General features: G+C 41.1%; 1 protein-coding gene across 1 annotated transcript in view; it reads left to right on the top strand.

Moving 5' to 3' along the window:
- Nucleotides 1–26940, top strand: part of KDM4C (lysine demethylase 4C) — a 261852-nt gene that overhangs the window by 224297 nt on the left and 10615 nt on the right. Inside the window, exon 19 of the mRNA XM_066180842.1 lies at nt 3606–3776. Coding sequence (XP_066036939.1) covers nt 3606–3776 — 171 coding nt within the window. The remainder of the gene's footprint in view (nt 1–3605; nt 3777–26940) is intronic.

Below are 26940 nucleotides of genomic sequence, written 5' to 3'. Positions count from 1 at the left end.
GACACAAAAATTTGCTAGCAGAAAAATTTTTCTGTATGGAGTGTTTTGGGTTATTGCTGTCATTGCCTGTGTTATTTTTTATGTAAATTGGACTGTCAATATGCAAGGAAGGCTCTGTGATTTGCTACTTACAGATTGTGGTTTGGATTTTTTTTTCTTTTTGTCTCCTTAACTGTGCTTGTCTCTGGGCATGAAACATATCCCTCACACATTTTTGTCATCAAAATTGAAAGAACACGTGGAAGTACAGTTGAGAATAGGTGCTGCAGCTGGATTTGTTTTGATTAAAAAAACTCATTCATACATAAGAAAATGAGAAAAAGGAGTTGTGTGCAACTATTCTAACAGGAAAAAAAAACCCCAAACCCCTCCCAAAAAGATCCATGTAAGCCCTGCAGATCAGAGAAAACCAGTTGGAGGCAAACCTATACTCAAAGCTATTTTCCTTTGGAAATTGAGAGCAGAAGGGGCTATCTGACAGCCCCAGTAACATTTGAAAGATTAATGAAATTTAGAAGAGGCAAAGAAGGAGATGCAAATACCTGCTGTTGCTGTTTTTGGAGCTACTTAAAATTGCCTTCTATTATCAGCCAGTTCTTAACCTCTGTAGCACACAGGGAATGAAGGGATGCTGTCCAATGGAAGTTGTAGATCCTTTTTCTGTTTAATACCTTAGTGTTGGAGAGTCATTGCTTGCCACTGTCTGCTAATTACTGCTAGCCCCTGAACATCTCAAAAAGACCAAGCCATGCCTTCAGAAGGATATGGTGTTCAAATATCATGAGCTGGATTATTTTTGAAATGTCATGCATAATTTCTATGCTGAAATTGGAATTCCAAGGAGTAAACAATGACATGAGATTTAAGTTCCTGTACGTAATAAGTCTCAGAACTTTTAGGATCCCCCATTAAAAAATGTAGCCTAAGAAATTTTCTAGATATTTAGGTGTGCATGAGATACCTACTTCATGATAGCTATTATGAATTCATATTCACGTAGTTTAGGTATTTAAGGTTTTTGTTTCCTGCCATACAGAAAATGAAGGAGAAAGTAATTTTCCCTTTTATCTTTTTGAAGTTTGCATACAGAAGGGGAGATTATCTTTCTTTGTATTTTGTTGATTTCTGTATTTCTGCCACTATCTTAGTTTATTTGTGGCTTTGGTACCATTAAAGAAAATCATGCTCTTTAAAGTACATCTTTCTCAATAATCTGGTAACTACCACAGCTGCTTCTTTAATCTGATAGACCCCCTTACATAACAGCTGTCCTTTCTGATCAAAAATGACATTCTTAGCATCAATAAATTCTTAAGATTTTCTGTCAGGAAATGTTTTCTGAGACATGCAGTCAATTACAAAGTGTACTTGTGAATATGTTTTTCTCAGAAATAAATTAAGAATCCTATGAAGTCAACATATTAAAAAATAATCTCTTCGAGCTAGAATGCATTTCTGGGTTTTATTACTTTTTCTAATGAGAAATGGCATTTCTTCTCTGAAAATTTTATCATTAAATGAATCTGTATTGTCTCTTAAAATATTATAATTTGCCCTCCTTCTTCTCTGAAGAGTTACATCTTCTTTCCAAGAAGATTTAAACCTTTTAATAGAGCAATATCTCCTTGGGTTTCTGTAGTATAATACTTTTTCTATTATCTCATAGAAACAAATCAATTAATAGTCTCTAATTTACATCTGATCCATCTCTGCCCCCACCAAAAGCTGAGTAGGATAAAATAAAAAAGTTGAAAGATAAATTACCATGTATGTTTACGTATGTTTCAAGATTGGATAAAACACACTTGTGGACATTTTATTGCTCCTGTGGTAATATCAGTCAATTGCTATTTATGTAGTTAATTTTTATACTTAGTTTATCTATAGACAATTAAAATGAGAAAGTAATAACCATTACATGTATAATTTTATTATACATGTAATGGTGAAATAATTTGTGACTGTGCTCAGAACATTATTTCTAGGTGCACATGGAAATGCTTTAGGAACATCATTGTGTTTTACTATCTGAGGTGACCTCAACTAAATCTTACAAATATCTGTGTCAGGCAGAACTCTTGACACACAGAGATTTAGTGCATGGCCTATAAAAATGGCACAGAATATTTGTACATGGTAAGCCTTTAGTCTTCAGGAGCAAGAGGTTTAAAAATTATAAATCCCATAAATAGGTCCAAGAAAGAAGCCCAGTAGTGACAACAAGGCAGCACAAATGCAGAAGTCTTCACATTTAGGGTGGGTTTTTCCTCTTATGCCAAAGCATTCACTTTACTGCTAATACTCAAAATCTAACTAAAAGAACTGATGCTGTTCTTTATTCTCTTCAATTCTAATCATAAAAATCCTACAGCTTTAGATTTTCCAGATTTTCATAAGACAATTTTAAGACTATTACATTGACTGAAGAATTTACTGCCTTTGAAGGTTTCAAAAGCAGTGCTAGGAAATTTGGTGATTACTTTGGTGTGGATTGTGTATAAAAGTTTTCTTGTACACTTTATGTAAACATTTATAATTAAAAATATTTCATCCTTAGATATTCCAGTGGACATGCATCTTACATGACTAGAAATGTTCAACTCTTCAGGTGTAGCCAAACTCACAATAGTTTCCCTTTGCATAAAAACAGTGGACCTTTGTGAGATACTGAATAGTCAAGCTCATAAGAAAGAAGTGCCTTCTGTGTGTTATTTGGATGAGAAGATATTGATTTTATATTTCCTGGTGAAGAAAATTGCTTTTAAAGTGGGAGGTTCATGGGAATACAGCAGCTGGGAGCTGAGATGGTACAGCAGACTGCATGATGTGAGCTGCTTAGTGACTGCCTTCCTACAAGGTTCCATTGTTTTTATATTTATAGAATCCATCAAGTAGCTATTGATGTAAAATTTTTGCATAGTTTCACAACCCTGCTAGTCTTCTGATTGATGTAATTAGCACTGACGAATTAGAAGTGAAAAGTGGAAAAAAAAATTGTTTCTGAAATACTATGCAAATAAATGATGAAGAGTGAATAGTGCTGTTTGGAGCTTTAAAGCAAAAGTTCTGCACAATGTGAGTTAAAAAGTTCCTCAGATACACTGCTGTAGACAGCTCTGGCAAGAGCTGGATATATGTTCAGTTATTGCATCTCACTGGGCAAAATTTCATTCTATTATGTAGAATCATACAGAAATCCAGTACTTCAAAATCTCATAGTTTAACAAAAAAATCAGAACCACACTCTTGGTTCATCGCATATTATGTCTTCAGGAAAATTCTACAAATTATCCTACAAATAAAAATTACAAGATTTTCCAATTATATATTATAGATATAATGCAGAATAGTTTTAAGGCATCAATTGCAGAAATATGCTTTGATCTGGTATTCTTGAGGTGTCATTTGTTTTCCCACAAAGTGGAGAAATTTTGTATGTAAAAGTAATTATGTTAACATGATTGAATTAAATTAATTTAATTTGAAGTTTTATTTTGAGTGGTAAGCTGTTATTAACCGTGTTTTTACACTGATAATTTTTTTTTTTAATAAGCTGGTGTTTTAAATTTATTTTTTCTTTTAAATTCTTCTTTTTTTTTTTCAAGAGAGCTAAGGGATGTGGGAAAGCCATTACAGTTGGACAGACAGTTATCACGAAACACAGAAATACACGATACTATAGTTGCAGAGTCATAGGAGTGACATCTCAGCTTTTCTATGAAGTCATGTTTGATGATGGCTCCTTCAGTCAGGATACTTTTCCTGAAGACATTGTAGTAAGTACTTTCTCAGATTCATTCTGGTTTGTTTTCTTGGTTTTTGGTTTGGGCATGGGTTTTTGTGGAATTTCTTTGGGGTTTTTTTTTTTTAATTAGAGAGTTGGAACCTCTTGAACTACTTCTTATGACCTTGAGGAATTAACATCTTAATATTCAGTTCATGTTCATTGCTTTAACTGCTAAGAATGATTAGTTTCTAGTGGGCTTCCAAACTTTAGTTGTTCTAATTAGTCTTTGCCATTTGACCAAATAAATCAAGAGTAATCTTAGAAAATCTTTTCATTAAATAGGAAATATGTATTTAATAAAGGATATGAAAGAGGGAATTCCATACATCCTTCTCTGTCACTTAGAGATAACTTGTAAAAATTCCTTGCAGAATAGAAAACTTCTGTAATGTGAAGAATAGCTCTCAATCTGTTCTAACAACTTATTTACTCTCCCTGATATTTAGTTTGTGAGATCACATTATTGATGATAAAAATCATCAGGGAGAAGATAGTAGTTTATCTATATGTAGTATAGTTTATTACATTTCAAAAAGCAACTGAGATTTTGATTTCCCTTATGCACTTATATAAACTACCATGGCTTTCAAAACTGTTAAAGACCACATTGTGCACTTGGTACATATGAGCAAAATTTTCAGTTGAAGAAAGATTGTTTTTCCCTCCACGTTTGCAATGAATGCTTTGGATTTAAGCTTTGTGGCATTCAACGAGTTGAGTGCCCTTTGACATCTTTCTTGTGATGTGACTTTAATTCTCACTGACCTTAATGATCCTCTGAGTCTTTCATGCTAAGCCAGTACTTTGGGTGTACCTCCTACTAACTTCTAGAAGTTAAAGCTTCCAAGGACCACTGGTTTGCAAAAGTGCTGTTTGTTGCAAGACCACTTTTCACTTAGTTGTGTTCAGTATGTAGAGGGGAAGAGCCTGGCTTACACAGTGGCACCAGAGAGCACTGACTTTGCAGCTCAAGGGATACAACTCCTAGGAGTGCTCCACATTTTTCTCCTGTGAAAGTCTTAGAGCTTTTCTGCTTTCTGCAGACCTAATATTTTCCTGAAAGTAGCATTAACTGACAGATACATCAGTGAAAATAATACTGTTGTTCTTAGAAGATTCTCAGTTATTGAAAAATACGGTATTTTGGTTTGAAAAATGAAAATATGGTTTTGAGAATACGGTATTTGGAAGGATGCATTTCAGATCAGTGCTTGGGGATTGAGTGGTTTACCTCCCAATGGTCTGAATAGAAGTCAGTCAGCAAGTATCTTACACCTTGTTGAAAATTTATCCTTTAATGCAAAGCACTGCAGAAGTATCTGTTAAGGATTTAAGACATTCTGATTTAGGATGATCGAGATACTAAGTAATTGTGGCTGTAGTGTTATTAGAAACCCCTTTTGTAAATGCCTGTGTCAAGGATCTGGTAAGGTAAAGATGAGGAACTTTGTGTTGTCTTAGTGGGGGAGTCTGATCTGGAGCTAAGAATAATTGTAATCAGGTCTGGATATGCCTCTGTGCTTCTCAGATAGTGGATGAACAACATATAATTGTTTGATGGAAACACCAAATGAATTTCACATTCCTTAGAGAAATCTTGTTGTGTTTTCATTAGATAATATACCTGCAGCAGTTTCTGGTACTGAAAAAAAGGTGTTTTTTCATCTTTGCAGATGAAAACTTACTAATCCATGCAATGTGCATTTCAGGTGTTAGTGCCGCTGGGAGGACTTGTTCATCAAACTGGTGTGAAAGCAATGTTGCTGCCTGCTGAAGAACTTACTTTTCTAATCTGTTTTCACTTTTCAACCAGCTCACAAAAATAGCAGGAGCTTTTTGCTCTTCCAGCATGTGCAGAATCCACTACATAATTTCAGCTCAGCTTGCAATAGACCAGAATTCCAATGTTCAGACAGTGATTTATTTTTAAGGAAGGAAATAGGGAGCAGGGAAAGTTCAGTCTTGAAGCTTCATGAAACTCTGTATTCAATAAAAAGTAAAGCAGGGTATAAATTGTTCTCTTCCCATATGTATTTCTCTTGGTTTGTGTTAGCATTTACTAAATATGTAAGGTGGAGAGTTACTGAGTGTGTTAACTACAGACACATATTTAGATTTTTAAATTTCAACATTGTTTATTGCTTGGGTGTTATACCTAATTTCTTAGACTCCTCAGTTACAGGGTTTAAACCTGGGAGTTAGTTGTCCGATATGCTAACCAATCCATTTTCCTTCAACCCAGGAGGTGTAAGAGAGGTAAAGAAGTACATGGATACAATCTCTTCCTGGAAGCAACAGCAGGACAAATTCCTCTTGTAATTTGTGGGAAGACTACAGTAAGGGGGACAGTACATGATATCTTACAGGACAACTTGTGAGATGACAACTTTCACAGTTTAATGTTGCATGCACACAACTAAGGAGTACATATACTGCAGTCCTGAGTAACTGATACCAGCAGACAGCATGTATGTGTGCCACTTGCTACTTCTTGAACTATTCATGCTCCATAACTTGTCAAACAGCCCCTAGCACAGCACCAAGAACAGTACTGTTCTGACCAGTAGACCAGGTGTCAGTTCAGAGGTTATGCATCAGGAAGTTTTTCAGTTCTTTGGTCTGATCCTTTAGGGAGGGTATCCCACAATTCCGGGGTTCTTTGGTGGTTTGGTTTTTTGTTTTGCTTTGTTTTTTTGGTTTTTGGTTTTGTTTTGGTTTTTTTTTTTCTGTTTCTTTGTTTTGTTACCTAATGGCTATGGCAGTGGCATATCTTAGCCTTTTGCTAGAAATTGTTACTCTTGGTATATAGCTGGAAGATTTATTTGTTTCTGTGTATATTGTGGCTGCCAATATGTCTTATATACATATATGTATAAGATTTGGATGAAGTTGTTTCCATGTTACTTTATTAAAATCACAGAACAGGGAGGCTTTGCAGTATACATGTTTGGGAGGAGATAGATACCATCATACTATATTGATTGCAAGGAAGAAAACAGATAATTGCAGAGTGAAGCATGCTTTGAGTCTGTTGAGAGGTCTTATTACAGGAGAGCTGATCACACACTGCCTGAAATATTAAACATCCTTCCAGGCTCTTGCCCCTTTAAGTGGCCTGGTCCTTCAGTGATGAGTTTACAGAAAATTCTTTGATGTCATGGATTCACCTTGTGGTTATCAAGAGAACTAGGTGAACAAAAATGAGTGTAATTGCTGCCATGACATAACCACACTCTGTTAGTTTACTTATAAGTGTATAAATGTTGGTGTTATCCATTGAGAAAGTAAAGTTGGTCTGTGGGTAGTCATGTCCACTGCCCAAAATGAACTTTACTTATTAAAATCTATAAATCAAATAACATTGTTTTAACATGGTAGCTTAAGGAATGCTGCTGTAATTATTCCTTAAAAGCAAGAGCATCTGAAGTGTTGATGAGATGTGTTTGAAAGAACAATTGAGCCTATATTCAGAGTTCCTGAGGATTTTTCGCAGAAACACAATTTGGTAAATTTTCTGAGGTTCTGGTAAAATCCAATAAGAATCCTCTTGAAAAGGTATATATTGGTTCAGGTTAAGACATTCAGATTACAGCTGTCAAAAGCAGGAATGGGAAATGACTTTTCACAGAATCATAAAGGTAAGAAAAGACCTTTAAAATTACTGAGCCCAACCATTAACCTATTACTGCTGAGGCCACGACTAAACCATATCGATAAGTGTCACCTCTGCATGTCTTGTGATTGCAACCAGAGCTGTTGACTCAACCTCTTCCCTGGGCAGCTAGTTCCAGTGCTTGATAACTCTTTTGATGAAATTTTTCCTCATTTCCAATCTAAACCTTTATTAGGACAAACTGAGGCCATTTTCTCACAGCTCAGATCACATCTCACAATGCAGCACTTGTCACCTGGGACAAGAGGCCAGCTCGCACCTCGCTACACCCTCTGTTCAGGCAGTTGCAGAGAGTAATAAGGTCACCCCTGAGCCTCCTTTTCTCCAGGCTAAACACCCCCAGCTCCCTCAGCCACCCCTCACAGGACTTGTGCACCAGACCCTTCACCAGCTCCTTTGCCCTTCTCTGGTCTCCCTCCAGCACCTCAATGTCCTTCTTGGAATGAGGGGCCCAAAACTGAACACAGGTTTCAAGGTGCAGCCTCACCAGTGCTGAATACAGGAACACAATCCCTGCCCTGGTTCTGCTGGCCACACTATTGCTGATACAGGCCAGGATGCTGTTGGCATTCGACTAACCTGGAATGCTGCCTGGGATTTTTGTGACTTAAAGGCAGGACCCAGCACTGGGCCTTGTTGAACCTCACACCATTGGCCTCAGCCCATGATCCAGTCTGTCCAGATTCCTCTGCAGAGCCTTCCTGCCCTCCAGCACATCAACACTCCCACCCAGCTTGGTGTCATCTGCAAACTGACTGACCATTCATTTGATCCGATTGTCCAGGTCATCAGTGAAGTTATTGAACAGAGCTGGCCCCATTACTGAGCCGTGGGGAACACCACTGATGACCAGCTCCCAGCTGGGTGTAATTACATCCACTACCACTCTGAGCGCAGACTTTCAGAAGGTTTTTTACCCATCGAACAGTATGTCTGTCCAAACCACGGAAACTTAGTTTCTCCAGGGGAATGTATTATAAAATGCTGTCAAAGGCTTTACAAAAATCCAGGCAGACAACATACACAACCTTTTCTTATCCACTAAGCTTCTCACTTTGTCACCGGAGATCCTGTTGGTCGAGTATCACCTGCATTTCAGAAGCTGCTGCTGGCTGGGCCTTGTGTCACTGTATTGCCCATGCTGTTTGATGACACTTGGGATGATCTATTCCATGACTTACCTTGGCACTGAGAGAAAGTGCCACTTTCCCTGGCACTCAGTCTGACAGGCCTGTAGTTCCCTGAGTTCACATTTTGACCCACCTTGAAGATGGGTGTAACATTTGTCAACTACCATTCAACTGGGACCTCCCAAGTTAGCCTGAACTGTTGGTAAATGATCCACTGTGGCTCAGTGAGCTCTTCCACCAGCTCCCTCAGTACCCCTGGGTGGATCCCACCCAGTCCCATAGACTGGTGTATATCTAAATGGTGTAACAGGTTGCTGACCATTTCCTCTTGGATTATGGGGGCTTCAGTCTGCTCCCTATCCCTGTCTTCCAGCTCAAGGGACTGGTTCTCACAGAACAACGGGTATCAAAGAAAGCAGTCAAGTACCTCAGCCTTTTCCTCATTCTCTGTCACTTTCTTTCCCCCACAGCACGCGGTTTTGGATGGAGATTCTTTTTAGCTTTCCTTTTGGTGTGAATGTTTACTGAAACATTTTTCATTGTCTTTTACGGCAGTAGACAGATTACTTTCCAGCTGGGCTTTGGACCTTCTAATTTTCTCCCTGCGTAACCTCACAACATCCTTGTAGTTCTCCTGAGCTAGCTGCCTATTCTTGTTAAGGTGATAAACTCTCCTTTCTTTCCTGAGCTCCAGCTAGATCACTCTGCTCAGAGATAATTTCAGTTCATTTTTTGCATGTCGTGTTGCTCTGTCCAACATTTTCCTTGATTTTTTTTTATTTTTGTCTACCAGTTTTTTTAAGTGGATGCCACCTTACCTTGTGAAAAATTCAAGTGTGAAAAAAGCACCACCAAGCAGTGAATTTTCTAACATACCAACAGTGATACCTGAATCTTTAACAGAATTTTGCTGATACTTACTGCAAGTACCTTCCTCCAGGAGTGGAACCAAGAAAGCCCTCAGTGTGAAGAGAAAATGAGGAGAGGAAAGTCTGTCTTTCTGTGTCTATCAATACATTAAATTTGCCACTGTCAGGAGAGGGAGGAACAGGGCTCTTGAGAGCTCTGACAATCAAAGTACTTCACTGAAATTATTACAAAGGCTACAATTTGTTACTATGTGCACCTTGGTTTCACACATCTAAAATTGTTATCCCCTGCTTTCTTTGTTAAAAAAAAAAAAAAAAAGAAAAAAGAACACATTTTAGTTTCTTGTATTTGAAGAAAAAACCTGCCAGTGTGATAGCAATGTAGTTTAAGAATCTGTTAATGAAATAAATCCCTAACAATAACCACAGCTTTTTTCAGTGAGGGACTTCTTTGCAGTCCTCTACTATCCCAGGCAACAAATGTTCACTTCATATCCTACAAAATTATGAAATTAAAGTTTTGACATCCCATGACCCACACCCTATTGTATATGCTGTATACACTTATACTCTATACACTGTGTGTGTAAAGCTGCCAATTCTGTCTGCTTTGATGATCATGGACTTGCTGAGGTTTTGCATGATCCTTTGTGGCCTAGATATATGGCAGGGGTTCGAAACTGCAGAGGCATTTTTAACCTTAGTAATTACCTGAGACAAGCGGAACTAACTGGGGTAATTTACCGGTGAAGGAGTCAAGGTGAATACAAATTGTCCCAACAAAATCAGGTATTATTAGACAAATGAGAGACAGAACCGATTTACTTCATCCTCCTTTGAGATGCAAAACAAATGTGATTTAGCTGGACATTAGCTAGGATTTATTTCCTCCGGGCCAGCTAAAGGGAATATTAGTAGAAAACCAATAATGTGCTGTTATTTTGGTGGGACTTTTTGCATGTGCAGATTAGAAAAGGTAGCCCACTCTTCACAGCTTTGTCAGTGCTCAGGATGTGATTTCGAGAACAAAATCTTGTTTCCAGAAACTTCTCCCTAATGACTTTGTCCATGACTACTGACTTGCACTGGTGCAGAAAGTGTGTGTCTGCAGATGTGATATTCAGTCAGCTTTTCAGTATCTATTATGTTAATATATTTGCCTCTGCTTTTGAAAAAGCATACTTCTTGAACGATAGACATTTGGAGATACTGGGCTAGCATGTAAGTCTTAAGAGCTCATTTAATGTCCACCTGTATCTAAAAAATAGTTTTGATTTTAGCTCTAGTAATTCCCAAGGGAATTACTGGGAGCTATGTTCTTTTGACAATCTGTCTTACAAAGAAGACATATGTTACTTTTCTTCTATCAACCTTGTCTGGCATTATAAATAACTAGACTCCTGACTAGTTTCCAGGATTTTTTCCTAGTAATTTCTCTTCTGTGTACCTTTCTCTCTTTATGTCTTCTGACAACTCTTTTCTGTTTGTCTATCTATCAAGTTTTATTATAATGGCATGTAAATCTGTAAAAATTGGTAAGGAAATTAGAATGGTTGAATTAACGCATTTTCTGGGCAATCTGTAGATTTGGGGTTCATTCCAGTATCACCATCCCTAGCAGTTTCTGAGAATGTGAAATAGGAATGTAACACATTTCTGAAGGGAACAAGAGGCTGGATTGTATTTGGTATAAACTTAGTCAAAAGTTCTGAGAATTGTTTTTGTGATGTGGGAAAACAGACATAATGAATTATAATTGGTTTAGCAACTTTCTAAAAGGTGTATTAACTGTGACATTGAGTCTATATATTGGATAATGTGCAATTCATGTTGGGCTGGTACAAATGTTTTTTGCAGCATTACAAAAATGCTTTGTAATTAAACTTACTACTCAGCATGTTGTATGATGTGATCATTGACAAGTAATTTTGAAAAATTTTGGAAAGCAAATTTGAGAGTTGCGTGACATGTCTCAGAAAAAACTCAGGTTTCTTTTTCTGGCTTGGTGGATTTACAGAGGTTGTGTAGGATTTTGTATTCTTCTCTGAAATGCTCAAATAATTTAAATATATGTTATGAAGAATTTACTTTGAATTTGTGAACAGGCAAAATTTATTTTAACATATTATTGTAGTTGTGAACTTTTTCACTAGATTTACAAGTGCTTATTCACAGAATGCTATGGTTTTTATTTGTGAATAATTGTTTACATCTTCTTAATACTAATACAAATTAATTCCTGTTTTTAAAACTGTGCTCTTAATAAGTTAAAATCAAGCTATTTCAAAACAAAAGACTAAATTCTAACACTGCAGATTGAAGGGTTTTATTCCATTGTTTAACTTCTGAAGCTACAAAACATCAACAGATGTAATAGTCTTATTTTAATCAAAAACTTGTTGTACCATATTATAACTTTCGATTTAAGTGAGTCATTTTCATTTTCCTTCATTATGGAGAACATGAATAATTTTTCTGTTGCTCTTGCTTTTTTGTTTGCTATTACAGCAGAAAGACAGGCAACTTAGTAAATAAGAATAAAAATGAATATTGAACAGATTATAGGCAAATTAAAGCCTCAAATATCAGTATTATCTTTATACCATTTCCTTATAGAATAGCCTTTCCACTTTATGATGAAATGCTTTATGGATCCTTAACAATAATGATGTTAGATGAGTTAAAGGTAATGCCTCACAGCTCAGCAGGAGAAACAAAATGGAAGATAAATCATTACTTTGCAGTTCATGGTAAGATGGCTGACTTTGCAGTGAGACGGGACAGACAGAAATATATTAAATAGAATGTTACTTGTGTTTGCAAAGACAATGTATGTCCTTGTCTGAGACCGCAATGAGTACTGCTGTGATGAGCCTGTGGAGCATGGTGAAATCCCTAGAACTTGCACAGGAATCTTTGAGATGAGGTGGGACTGCTGAGATTGGGACAGGAGCGTTATTTCACCTCCCACCTCTTTTCTGAGATACTTCAGGAATTGTAGGATTTTTTCATTTGTTATTTTACAATACTCTTGTGCAGAAGATTATTTCCAGACTTTCCAGGGGTCAGTGGAGGAAGTGTTGGAAGACTTGCGTTTTCCTTCGTGTGTGTTGCATCCTGAGGAAGGGGCAGGAGCAGCACATGAGCTGATCTGTGTGCTCATCTGACTTTAACTGACCTACAGGGAGCCAGTATACAGGTGGGCAGGATATGAGGCACTAGTGCAGCATGTAGTCTCATCTGACTTTAATGTAAGCTTAAGATAGGATTTTCTGCTGCATTACAGAAGCCTTGTTCCTCATAGCAAATCAGAGATCCAGGTGCCCTTGGCAGCTTCAGCTTCCTACTGCTGACCCTCAGTTTTGTCCCATAAGAGTATATTGTACCCTTTAGTGTCCTCTCTATGTACCTTATTGTGATGACCAGTACCACCCTGGACATCCTAAGTTGCATTCTGCAATGTGGGTTTGAGTTGCCTTCTGGGCAATTCTGTGTCTATCGATTAGCATTATGCATGAATTTATGTTATTAATACTTTGCTGGAAGGCAATGCAATGGTTAAAAAAGTAACTTTCTAAGCTGGATAGAAAATAAGAAATTTTTAGATTTATGTGAGAATGCATGGTCCCATTTATATTCCAGATTTCTTTTGTAAAAGCATATATTCACTTTGTAGGAGAACATTCAGTAATATTTTAAAGACAACATATTATACATCAATTAAAGTATTTTTATACTCCCATTCCATTTTTCAAGGCTAAATTTGTTCAATTACTGTAGCTATTCTGTTAATCTGGTGATTTCACTGAATTTATACCAATTCAAACCAGGAACTGCACTCCTGGGAGTCAGGCCTTCTCTTTCAAATGCTAATGCACTGTGTAAATTGCTGTTCCTGTTTAGATAAAAATCTGACTGTGACTAATTAGCTACCACTCTCCTTTTCATTCAAATTGTCTTGGAACATATGAAACCTAATTTTGTGTTTCTGAAAATTTGCATCAACTAGTATATACTATCAGCTTCAGAAAGAAAAACAGTTTGACAATCTGTTGAGATCAGTGGCTGTTTCATAGAGTTTCCACAATTTGTTTCTCCACTTGCACTTTAATGGTGTTGGTAGATATAGTGAGTGTTTGCAGTTGTGGTGTGGTATTTGTTGTTATGGCCAGCTTTTCTAAATTGGAAGTGTTGGTTGTAATCGCATTAGTCATGCTCCTTTTATGAAACAATCACTAGTGAGCAGGACTATGGAAGCTCAATCACTTGCATTTATGTTGGAAGTTAATATTAGCTGAATTGGTGTAGGCAAAGAAGAAAATTTGGATCAAGTTCTTTTGCAGAATGGCCTTGGAAAGACCACTTCCTGATGGTGTGGCCACCCTGTGCCTGCTTCTGCTCTCCTTGTCAAACCATCTTCATCTAGTTTCTGTTGTTACAGGGAGCACTGTCTCATTATGTGTACCCTAATAGCAATGAGGTAGGGTAGTAAATTTAACTCAGGTCCTAATTTAAGGGGAAATTTTAAAATCTAAGTTCAGCTGGAATAATCACGAGAACCATTTCTGTGCAAAAGCCAAAGAATCAGGCCTGGAGTTTTCTTACTTTTTCATGCTTTAAGTCTAGGGACTAGAAACCCACTTCAAGTCTTACCAGTGAAAATCAGATGTAGTTAGTGTGTTTTGTCTGTGTTGTGAGAAGTTACTGTTAATTTTGTGATTAATGCAAGTGTAGTGGTTTCACATTTACCTGCTTCTGTTTGCCAAATCCCATGCAGTGGTTTTAGCATTCACTCTCCTTTTCCCCTGTGAGATAGGATCAGGAGAAGCAAAGCAGGTTCAAGCCCAAAAATAAACAAATGGATCTATCAACACACACAAAAAAGAGAAAAAAAAAGACAAGAAAAAAACAAATGAAACTTCTAAAACAACCCCTTCTCCCACTACAAAATGTTACCTTTTCACAAACTATGTAGAGACAAAACACAGAACTCTACATCAGTACCACTTATAAAATAGTCTTTCATTCAGTCTTGGAGAGAGAGAAGTCTCTCCTGTTCTGTTCTCATAACTTTATACAAGAGAAACTGTCTGCCTGTGGCTTCCAACTCTCACAGAAGCAGCCTGCCCAGAGAACTTCTGCAGCTGCAGACCTCCCATATAACGTAGCCTTTCTCAGGACTACATATGGGCCGTGGACTCACACATACTAGAGTGTCACCTTCTCAAGATGCTCAGCTCAAAGGCAAAGGATTTTTCATCTCAAGGAACAGAGATATCTTCTCACTTCTTCACTGGTGCAGAGGGCTTCTTCTCATCTCTCGCTGCTCAAACATCTTATGGGATCACCAGATCACAGCTTTTAATTCAGTATTCACTCAGTAAATCACAGCTACCTTTGCTCAAAAATCCACAAATCATCTCCCCAATTCATATTGTCCATGATTTGAAGGAGTACTCTAGCATATTCATATTACAGTCTGTTACCACAACTCATAGGAGATTTTCAGCCTAGGACAGGACTAAGACAACTTGTCATCTCTTCCACCTAAGGAGTCACTCTCCTTTTACTGACTTCATATTGTCTCTTTACATATGTCCAATTTGGCCTTTTCTCTCTCTCTGGGAAGAGTTAGACTTTTAAAAAGTCTCAGTCGGTGTCAGGAGAGTGTTAACATTCTTGCCCGGGCCTGCAGATGGTCACCTGATCTCTGCTGGGCAGCAGCCTGTAGGATTTTCAAAAGCTGCAGGGATGGGGGGAAGAAAATTCAGGCCAAGAAATCTCAGAGCAGCCTGGCTGGTGGATGTCTCCTGCTTCCACCCCTTGGTCTCATCTGGGGTGGCCCAGCCCAGAGCTAGGACCAGAGTCTGCAGGCTCCCCTCCCCTGCTGCCAGCTGCCCCCAGGCCTGGCCATGGCCTGGCTCCCTCCGTCCGCCTGGCCCCTGGCACGCGCCCAGCACTGCCGAGCTGCAGGCTCCCCTGCTGGCAGCGGGGGAAAAGGGGGCTCAGCTGGCCTGGACTTCTCCCTGGGTGCCCAGAGGCTCCTGGGGGCCCGGCTGGGCCCAGCCTGGCTGCCCGGGGGCACTGGGGCCTGAGCTGACCATGATGCTACCTTGTGGCTCACCGGAAGGAAGAGGAACCCCCTGGGCTTCCCGGGCTGATTTTACGCTTGTGTGACCCAGAGGTGTATGCCTATATTTAACTGGCCAGTCCGGCCATCCATCTTGAAAGTCAGTCACTAATTGGTTTTTACCATCCGTGCTAAACCAACAAAGCAAGAATACTCATCTGCTTTAAATTGAAATGAATGTGTTATGAATTCAATTTGCTGTAAAATGAATTTCAGTTTCTCAAATGTAAGAGGACAGACGTTTTGAGTTTTGGAGACCATGCATTAATTTCAAGTTATTTTTCTGAAACCATGATGTTTCTAGGATAAAAGTCAATACAATGGCTTTCTCCATGCAATTTGTTGTTAGATAGACTAACGGTAAGGTCCGAACTATTCTTACATATATAAGAAATGCAGGGGATGACAAAAATGAACAGTGTCTATTTCTCTGATTGATTTTAACAATGTGTACAAATTTATGAACAAACACAGCAGGATTTAGAGTGAAAATGATATGTAGGTATATAGGAAAGCCAAATTTAGTGCAATTACAGAATGTGAGTTCTCTCTTGTCAGTCTTTTCAATATCTGCTTCTCTTTGATCTTTGTAACCTCAGGGCTAGATTATGAGCTTTCAGTCTGCCAGGAGGAGGATTAAAATACTGTGCCATGGCCCCTCTACAGCAGGGATGGAACAGTACAGAAAAGATCTGTTTCACCAGGCACACTGTGGGGCTGAAGCCAAGCTTCTGCTTACCTCTGCTTTTTGCTGTTCCATCTTGCCTGATAGCATGGGCAAGAGCATACTGGAATTTGGAAGAACTTTCTAATACTGAAAGCTGCAGCAGCACAATGAAATGGATTCTTAGTCTTTCTGGAAGACTGCTGTTGAGTGATTGAAATATGTCTTCCTAGAGGGTTTTGCTGTCATATAATGCAGAAATAATGAGTGACTTTGAATGATGAGAAATACATTCAGCTAAAATAATTGTTACTTTTGAGTAACAATACTCAAATCAAAATACTACTTTTGGGTCCTTAAACTCATAGCATCTCAGGAAAAATAATTCCTGTCAGGTTCTTTGTATTCAAATCCATTACTATTAAGTGAAATAATTTATTAAATTTCTGTATATTTTATTCTCTTGCTATGTTTACAGTGCCATGCAGCAAAAAACATTAGAAGAATGGACTAGTTCACAGAACCTGTTCCAAGAGTCAACTACTTTTAACCTGTATTATTTATGTCAATTATACCATCAGTGGTATTTGACAACAATTTCAATAAACAATGGGGCATTTTGTACCTTGTTTTGAAAACACAGCAAATCAGGAAGTGAAAGCCAGGAGTGTCAAGGAGATGAAGAATTGTTGTGACATTGAGGAAAATACTGTAATTTGAATACAATTTAAACAAACAAAAATAATTTATTATTAATACATTCTAAACCAGAATGATTTGAAAAGTAAAAAAGCTCAGTGTTCTCTCTGCCAGTTAAACAGATAAACAGTTCTCTTAGTATTGAGGAAAATAAAGCAGTAGCTTCTGAGGTTGTTCACAGGATTGGGGTTGCTCAGTTAAAACACTCCTGAAGAAAGATGTGCCAGCCGGATTTGTTTTCTGTCTTAGTTAATGCTTGATGACAGTTGACTGCAATGTGTTATGGATTTTGTAGAGTCATCCCCCTGGGAAATGGGTGAAAGAATGTTAATGATATAGTAGATGTGAAAATTATTTAACTAGTTTCAAAAGAATAAAATGGTTTAGAAGAAGAGGAGGCTATTCTACCTGTTTAAAAATTTATTTTAAATTTATGCCAGTTGATGAATGTAAACCTCAGGTTTGTAAACAGTGATATAAGTGTCATGGGTTTGCACCCAGTGCACCCACGAAAAATCATTCGCTCATTATCCTCTGCTATAGTTGAGCAGAGGAGGGGGAAAGAACAATTTAAAAAAGAGGGGTTTATGAGTTGAAGTAAGGATTTTGAAGAAAACACTGCAAGGGCAAAACAGGCTCAAAAACTTAAAAAGTATAAAGAAAAAAAATACTAACAGAATTAAATGAGAACTAAAATAAACCTTTAGAACATCTTTCTCCCCACCTCCCCAGCCCTTCTTTCTCTCCCACCAGCAGCACAGGGAGACAAAACATGGAGGTTTTAGTCAGTTTGTTGCTTCTGAAAATCTTCCTTCAGTTCACTTATGGAGAGGGATGCCAGGGGATCCTTCCCATGGGAGACAGTTCTCTGTGAATTTTTCCAACATAGTTCTAATTTTTACAAGTAACCGTCTGCCCAAAGCTGCTGCAGCGTGAGTCCCTCCCATGGGCAAAGCTATCTTCCCACAACTGTTTTTTTCATGGGCCATTAGTTCATGGGGTGCGCTTTTTAAGGATGAGCTGTTCTAGTACAAAAGCAACGGTCCTCTTCCTCTGTCTCTGGAAGCAAGGGTTCTCTCTCTCTGTTCAAGCCTCTCACCAGATTACAACTTTTCGTCATCCACACGCTCCAGTGCAAGCACTTTTTTCTCAATGGGCTGCAGTTGACTGCTCCACCCCCCATGCACTTCATGAATTACAGAGAAACAGTTTGTTGTATTCTAGTCCTTTTCACTGGTTGCAGAAGAATCTCAGCTCCAACACCCAGAGCATCTCCTCCTCCTCCTCCCCCTCCCTTCTTTTCACCAACCTTAGTGTTGCCATTTTGTTCTCCCTACATGTTTTCACCTTTTCCTTTTCTCTGACTTGGGAGAGAATTTGTGTCTGTAGGTTTGTTTATTATCAAATTCTATGAACTGGAAAGTTTTTATAGAATGGTCCCTGCCAGTGCCGTGGGAGCTGCACCAGCTGCTGCAGTGCCGGCTCTATTCAGAACCTCTCCACAGGCAGGCTGCTGAAAAGGAAAAGCTGCTGCCACCGCTTCTGGCCTTCTGTCTGTAGCATGGCTGGCTAAAAGCATCTAAGCAAGTAAAGTTCATTGCGAGCTGTGCTGGGATGGCCCCTGGTGGCATGGCCCAGCTGGGCCCTGCTAGGAAGGGGACCAGTGGCCCCCCCATCAGAAAGGGGACCAGCAGGGCCTGCACTGCCCCTCCACGGAGAGGGAGAAAGAGGAATGGTGTGCCTTTTTTCCTTCTTAAATATGTCATCACAGAGGTGTTGCTAACTTTTCTACTTGGGCCAGCTGATGTGTCAGTCTTCAGAGCCTTTAGAGATTGGCTCTGCTGGACAGAGTAGAACTTTCAAGGAGCTTCTTTATTAGAAGTAGGCTCTGACTTCCTCTGTCCCCACTGAAAACCAAGCTGTATTATCCTAACACAATAAGAAAAAGAATTATGCATATTCAGATGAGTCAGTGGTGAATATGAGTAATCTTCAAGAGGGAATAATTTGCAGAGAACATTCACATTTAATCTGTGTACCGTAAATTTATTTTTCTTTAAGACCTTTCCAAGTTGTTGGCCTTATCTTTTCATACATAGGAAAAGAAATCACAATCTTTATTGTATTGGGGATTTTTTTAAAATATATGGATTTTTAGGGCGATGTTCAGGGAAATTTCTCAGAAATATTTATTAGCTTTAGAGAAAGGTCTTCAGGCTTTCTAATTATTGATTGCCAATGTTTTTTACCTTGCAATGTTTTGTTCTTTTCTCCCCTAGTAAGCCCACTGTAAGAGCACAGATGTGACAACTGAGTTTACTCCCACTCTGGTCTGATCAAAATGAATATTGATTTTGTTCATTCTGATAGGAGAAGTTCTACAGAATGCTTATGCAAAAACATGAGAGGGAGGCATAGGCAGCTTTGAAAGCAAGAACACTAGTCTGAGTTACCAACTGCAGAATCAAGTTGGGGATCTTCATCATCACAACTCATCTGTCCTCTCTTGAGTCAGGGTGGAATCACATCATCCAAACCATTAACAAGTACCTGGTGATGTGATGGACCTCTGATTTGAATGGACAAGTGTTGGTGGTTTACTATTAGAATATTATTGTTTTCTGCAGCAGTTTTAAACATTTGTCCACTGTTTGGTTTATACTTCCTGTAAAAGATGCCACATGGGCCACATTTTCCTATTTTTAAACAAGTTTTTGAGATACAGTGACCAGTGCCCTACCCAACAATAGATAGTACCAGATAGCTTCCTGTGCTGCACTGACTGCAGGGAACCCCTTCTCCACGGAAGAGTCTCTTTCCCTGCACCCAGCAATGACATGAGGTGGTATAGAATAACCTCCAGGTCCTATCCGTGGTCCCTCCTGGCTACTGCAAAAATTAACCCTGTCCTGACCAGAACCAGGACACCATCATAGAAGGCTTCTAGATCAGTCAGACATGATTTGCCCTTAGCCAAGCCATGCTGGTAGTCTTGGATCACCTCCTTGTCTTGCATGTGCCTTAATATGTCTTCCATGAGGATCTGCTAAATGATCTTCTGATGCACAGAGGTGAGGCTCAAAGGTCTGTATTTTCCTGACTCTGCTTTCCTCTCATTTTAAAAATAGGAGTGGTGTTTCCTTTTACAGTCACCAGGAACTTCATCTGACTGTTCTGAATTTTCTGATAAAGAGTAGCTTTGGAAAAGCACCAGGCAGCTCCCTCTGGACTCTGGGTTGCATATCACCAGCCCCCATAGACTGGTACCTATTTGGTTTCATCAAGTGGATGCAAACCTGTGCTTGGCTTACAAGGAAAGGAACACTGCTCCTGCAAGCCCATATAGAGGTCCAGGGGGAGATACTTGTTTTCAGTTGGTTCCTTTGGATCAAATCTAAAAGAAGTCAAAGGCGCTTATAGTCTTACAACTTTTAAAATAATTACTGAGTTTGAGAAAGCTGATTTAATAACCAAATAATCAGGGAAACATTGTTGAAATAAAATCATAGGCATCCAAGGTACCTGAGTTTTTGACAGCTTGGGAGAATAGTCTCAATAGTTCATAAGTTCACCTAAGACCAGAGTATCTATACCTCTTTGCCTTAATTTAGGAAAACATTTGAATGTATTTGAAGATATTTTCTTTAAGTGTGAGTGGCTGTATTAAAATTATGGGAATACTGCAACATTTCAAATTCCTGGATTCCAGTGCATGCTTCAGGTGCAGTCCTCCTTCTGTTTTCTTAGTGTGACTCCACAGTTCCTTGTCTTTGTCAATCATCACCTGTGTAGTGGTTTGAAAGCAAAACAAATGAGAGGCTCCAAGTCAGAGATACAATTTAATAGGAAAAAAGGAAAGAAAGTAAAATAAAATAGATGCAATAATACGAAAGGCCACTGACAGAGTCAGAATACAACCTGAGCGGAGTGAGGGAAGCAGTCCAGATGAGGTGGTCTTCCTGAGGCAGTGATCCTGTAGAAAGGTCTGGTAGCTTGGGTCCTCTGGGAATCCAGTGGGTAAGTGCCCCTCTGGTGTTCAGAGTCTCAGCTTATATCCAGGCTGGAATGCTTGGTTCCTCCCTCTGGGCGGAGCATCTCACAATGGGATGGTGAGTCATGTGATAAGGCCTGATGGGCCCATTAACAGGAGATAGTCCAGGAGGGGGTTATCTGTGAGCTGTGTAGCAAAGGTGCTGATGGGCCCATTAACAGAAGATAAGCCAGAGTGGGGGAGGCAGGGAGCACTGCCTCACCTGGTTTCAATGGTTCATGAAGATGGTGATAGAATATACTTCAACCCAGGACATTATCCACCCCTTATTCTATTACCATCTAAGTCATCCCAAATCAATACCTTCCTTAAACTACACACACACACACACACATATATACAATGAAAACCTACACACAGTTCTCACTTAAAGTCAGGTCTCCTTGTGGTACACAGTGGGTTTCTCCATCCTTTTGCATCACCCACCAAGTGTAACCAGGTCCTTGAGCAAAGACAACCCCATGGATGGGTTTGCCCTTTCCCGAGGTGGGATTAATCGAAACAGTCTTTCCTAACATACCTCTCATGTGTACCACAGGGACCCCATCTCCATCCACTGTGTGCAAGGATTCAGACTGGGCAGGACCAGCTTGATTGATGGACCCTTGGGTATTGACCATCCAGGTGGCCTTTGCTAAGTTCAGTTCCCAATTTTTGAAGGTCCCTCCGCCAAGTGCCTTAAGGGTAGTTTTAAGCAGTCCATTGCAGCGTTCCACCTTCCCGGGAGCTGGTGCATGATATGGGATATGGTATATCCATTCGATTCCGTGTTCTCTGGCCCAAGTGCTTATGAGGCCATTCTTGAAATGAGTCCCGTTGTCTGACTCAATTCTCTCAGGGGTGCCATGTCTCCACAGGACCTGCTTTTCCAGGCCCAAGATGGTGTTCCGGGCAGTAGCATGAGGCACAGGGTAGGTCTCCAGCCATCCAGTGGTTGCTTCCACCATGGTGAGCACGTAGTGCTTGCCTTGGCGGGTTTGGGGAAGGGTGATGTAGTCAATTTGCCAGACTTCCTCATACCTATACTTTGACCGTTGTCCACCATACCACAGAGGCTTCACTCGCTTGGCTTGTTTGATCGCAGCAGAGGTCTCGCAGTCATGGATATCCTGGGAGATGCTGTCCACAGTAATGTCCACACCTTGATCACGAGCCCATCGATATGTTGCATCTCTCCCTTGATGACCAGAGACATCATGATCCTAACAAGCTAGGAATAATTCTCCTTTGTGCTGCCAGTCTAGATCAACGTGTGATACTTTCACCTTGGCCGCTCGATCCACCTGCTCGTTGGTATGATGTTCTTCATTAGTCCGACTTTTGGGTACGTGCACATCCACGTGTCCACGTGTCGAACCTTCACGGTCAGCCTTTCTACTCGGGTGGTGATGTCCTGCCAAATCTCAGCAGCCCAGATGTGTTTCCCTCTGCGCTGCCAGTTGGCCTTTCTCCAGCGGTCCAGCCATCCCCACAGAGCATTAGCCACCATCCATGAGTCAGTGTAGAGATAGAGCCTCAGCCACTTCTCTCGTTCAGCAATATCCAAAGCCAGCTGGACAGCTTTAAGCTCTGCGACCTGACTCGATCCACCTTCTCTCTCGATAGCCTGTGCAACTTGTCGTGTGGGGCTCCATACAGCAGCTTTCCATTTCCAGTTAGCACCTACAATTCGGCAGGAACCGTCGGTGAAAAGGGCATATCGTCTCTCACTCTCCGGTAGCTCACTGTATGGTGGGGCTTCCTCAGCCCATGTCACTTGCTTCTCCTCTTCTTCAGAGGATAATCGAAAGGTCTCACTTTCAGGCCAGTTTGTTATAATTTCCAGAATTCCAGGACAATTCAGGTTTCTAATACAGGCACACTGTGTGATCAGGGCGATCCATTTGCTCCACGTGGTGTCGGTGGCGTGATGTGTGGTAGGAACCTTTCCCTTGAACATCCACCCCAGCACCGGTAGTCAAGGTGCTAGATGCAGCTGTGCTTCAGTACCAATCACCTCTGAGGCGGCTTGGACTCCTTCATAGGCGGCTAAGATTTCCTTCTCTGTGGGAGTGTAGTTGGCTTCGGATCCTCTGTTGCTTTGGCTCCAGAATCCCAGTGGTCGTCCCCAAGTCTCACCCGGCACCTTCTGCCAAAGGCTCCATGACAGACCATGGCTCCCGGCTGCAGAGTAAAGCGCATTCTTCACCTCTGATCCCTTCCTGACTGGGCCAAGGGCTACTGCACAAGCGATTTCCTGCTTGATCTGGGCGAAAGCTTGCTGCTGTTCTGGGCCCCAGTGGAAATCGTTCTTCTTGTGGGTAACCAGGTAGAGAGGGCTCACGATTTGGCTATACTCGGGAATGTGCATCCTCCAGAAGCCTATGGCACCTAGGAAAGCTTGTGTTTCCTTCTTGATCAGTGGAGACATTGCAGTGATCTTATTGATGACTTCGGTGGGAATCTGACGCCGTCCATTTTGCCACTTCACTCCCAGGAACTGGATCTCTCGAGCAGGTCCCTTGACTTTGCTCCTCTTGATGGTGAAGCCGGCCTTCAGGAGAATCTGAACGATCTTCTCTCCCTTCTCAAAAACTTCTGTTGCTGTGTTTCCCCACACGATAATGTTGTCAATGTATTGCAGGTGTTCTGGAGCCTTCCCCTTTTCCAGTGCAGCCTGGATCAGCCCATGGCAAATGGTGGGACTGTGCTTCCACCCCTGGAGCAGTCGGTTCCAGGTGTACTGCACGCCCCTCCAGGTGAAGGCAAACTGAGGCCTGCATTCTGCTGCCAGAGGAATGGAGAAAAAGTCATTTGCAATATCAATGGTCGCATACCATTTTGCTGCCTTGGATTCCAGCTCGTACTGAAGCTCCAACATGTCTGGTACGGCAGCGCTCAGTGGTGGTGTGACTTCATTCAGGCCACGGTAATCCACTGTCAGTTTCCATTCTCCACTGGACTTACGCACAGGCCATATAGGGCTATTAAAGGGTGAACGAGCCTTACTAACCACCCCTTGGCTCTCCAGCTCGCGAATCATCTTATGGATGGGGACCACAGAGTCTCTGTCGGTGCGATATTGCTGACGGTGCACTGTTGCTCGGGCGATTGGCACCTGTTGTTCTTCAACTTTCAGTAGTCCCACAGCAGAGGGGTCGTCTGAGAGTCCAGGCAAGGTACTCAGTTGTCTGATGCCTTCTGTCTCTAGAGCAGCTATGCCAAAAACCCAGCGGTATCCTTTTGGATCTTTGAAATACCCATTTCTGAGATAGTCTATGCCCAAAATGCATGGGGCCTCTGGACCAGTCACAATGGGGTGTTTCTGCCATTCCTTCCCAGTTAGACTTACTTCAGCTTCCAGTACAGTCAGCTCCTGGGATCCTCCTGTCACCCCAGAAATGGAAATGGGTTCCGCTCCCACGTACCTTGATGGCATCAGAGTACACTGAGCACCGGTATCAACCGGAGCCGTATATCTTTGTGGGTCAGATGTTCCAGGCCATCGGACCCACACAGTCCAGTAGATCCGATTGTCCCTTTCCTCTACCTGGCTACAGGCAGGGCCCCCTATTCCTGGTCAGGGCATACATTGCTCTCTTCTTGTAAATATGTTTCTGAGGTTCCTTCAAGAGGATCAGTCATATCATCATTCCTGTACTGTCTGGAGTTCTGTGCACGAGAGACAGGAGCAACATTGATTCTAGATGGGCTCTTTGTGGTAGGTGTTTCTCTTTTCAGTTCACGTACCCGGGCTGCTAAGGAGGAGGTGGGTTTTCCATCCCACTTCCTCATGTCTTCTCCATGCTCCCGAAGAAAAGACCAGAGGTTGCCTCGTGGTGTGTGTCCTCTCTCCCTGGCTGGGGGACGCCTATTCCTAATGGCAGAGACTCTCATCGACTCTGGTGGGATATGGTAAATTTCTTCCTTAAGTTCTTTTTTCAGTTTCTGATGGCCTTCTTCAATCAAGCTCCGGACTTGCTCAGCCAGTCTTGTTTCCACAGATGAGATATGGGTATGAACTGGGGCAGTAACAGTGTCCTTGTAAATTCTTAGTTTACTAGCCAAGACACCTGCCCTGTCCTCACCTTCCCTCCATTGCAGTGCTGCCAGGTAACATGAGTACATTTTTGGTCCAAACCGTGCAAATCTCAACCACATCCGTGATGTGCACTGGACACCATCTGGGTTTTTAGGAAATTTCTCATCTTCTGAAAAAATGATCTTCAACACAGCCAATTCCCTCAAGCATCGGATACCTTGTTCTATTGTGTTCCATTTTCCTTGGTGCACTTGGAGGTCTTCTTTAAAAAGGTATCTATCCTTCACACTTGTTAGCAGTCGCTGCCAGAGGCTGAGAGGTTCTTGGCTTTTCCCAATCCCCTGGTCAATGACCACATCCTGGGACAACGAACCCAGTTGCCTGGCCTCACTTCTATCCAGAATGGTGTCGTTGGCTGCAGCGTCCCAGATGCGGAGCAGCCAGGTCAGGATGGACTCGTTGGTCTGGCAGGTGAATTCCCTTCGCAGGTCACGCAGCTCACCCAGAGATACAGAGCGAGTGATGATTTCTGGCTCTGTCTCTTCTGCTGATTGTGAAGGTCCTGCTGCACCCTCATCAGTCACTATGCGGACTGATTTGGTCCTTGATTTCTTCTTCTGAACAGGGGCAACTGCTACTGGTTTAGGCTGTTCCGGTTCGGTGATGGTTTGTGTGGAGATGCTGGTGGCCCCTTTGGTCCCTTTCTCTTCTGTGACAGTCCGCATAGATGTGGACACTGTTGCCTCACTTTTGGCTTCTTTCTCCTCTGTGACGGTCTGTGTAGATGAGGACACTGTTGCCTTGCCTTTGGTTCTTTTCTCCTCTGTGACACTCTGTGTAGACACTGATGCTGTTGCTTTGCTTCTTTTTCCCTCTCTTCCTTTTCCTTCAGAACATGCTGTATCACACCATGTAGTGTTTTGATTCTAAGCATGGTGCGGGCCGTGCAGAGAAGATAAAGCAGGACTAACAACAACATCATGCTGTCCTTGGCATCCAGAGGGTACTCCATATTTTCAAAAACTGCTGTGTCATGCCTGAAAAGCTGGAAAAAATCATTCTTCACCCCTCCCCACAGGGGCTGGGTGAGATTGTTGAGGCCCCAGATGTAGCATCCTAGACCAGAACAAGAAAACAAAAGTGGGTGTATATTCTGAATGATGTTCATTGCCTCGGGGTTTATCAAGCAATGGACATAATAGACCAATAAAGCAATTTTAGTACCATACCCTGGTCTATGCAGGAGCATTAAGATTGGCAGATAGTGCCCCAGTTGTGGAAAAATATAGAGAAATAGATATAAGACACATGTAAGCATGTTGAGCATCATAGCGAACAGGTGTCTTCTTCAATACAAAACTGTAATTCTGACTTTTCTCAGTGCCTTGTGCCGCACATTGGGTGCCAAAAAGGTAGTGGTTTGAAAGCAGAACAAATGAGAGGCTCCAAGTCAGAGATACAATTTAATAGGAAAAAAGGAAAGAAAGTAAAATAAAATAGATGCAATAATACGAAAGGCCACTGACAGAGTCAGAATACAACCTGAGCGGAGTGAGGGAAGCAGTCCAGATGAGGTGGTCTTCCTGAGGCAGTGATCCTGTAGAAAGGTCTGGTAGCTTGGGTCCTCTGGGAATCCAGTGGGTAAGTGCCCCTCTGGTGTTCAGAGTCTCAGCTTATATCCAGGCTGGAATGCTTGGTTCCTCCCTCTGGGCGGAGCATCTCACAATGGGATGGTGAGTCATGTGATAAGGCCTGATGGGCCCATTAACAGGAGGTAGTCCAGGAGGGGGTTATCTGTGAGCTGTGTAGCAAAGGTGCTGATGGGCCCATTAACAGAAGATAAGCCAGAGTGGAGGAGGCAGGGAGCACTGCTTCACCTGGTTTCAACAGTTCATGAAGATGGTGATAGAATATAC

This window comes from Chamaea fasciata, unplaced genomic scaffold (assembly GCF_029207755.1).
Source record: "Chamaea fasciata isolate MVZ Bird 193981 ecotype frontalis unplaced genomic scaffold, bChaFas1.0.hap1 SCAF_4, whole genome shotgun sequence".
NCBI lineage: Eukaryota > Metazoa > Chordata > Aves > Passeriformes > Sylviidae > Chamaea > Chamaea fasciata.
Note: the sequence above shows the minus strand (reverse complement) of the source record. Positions and strands in the feature narration are given on the sequence as shown.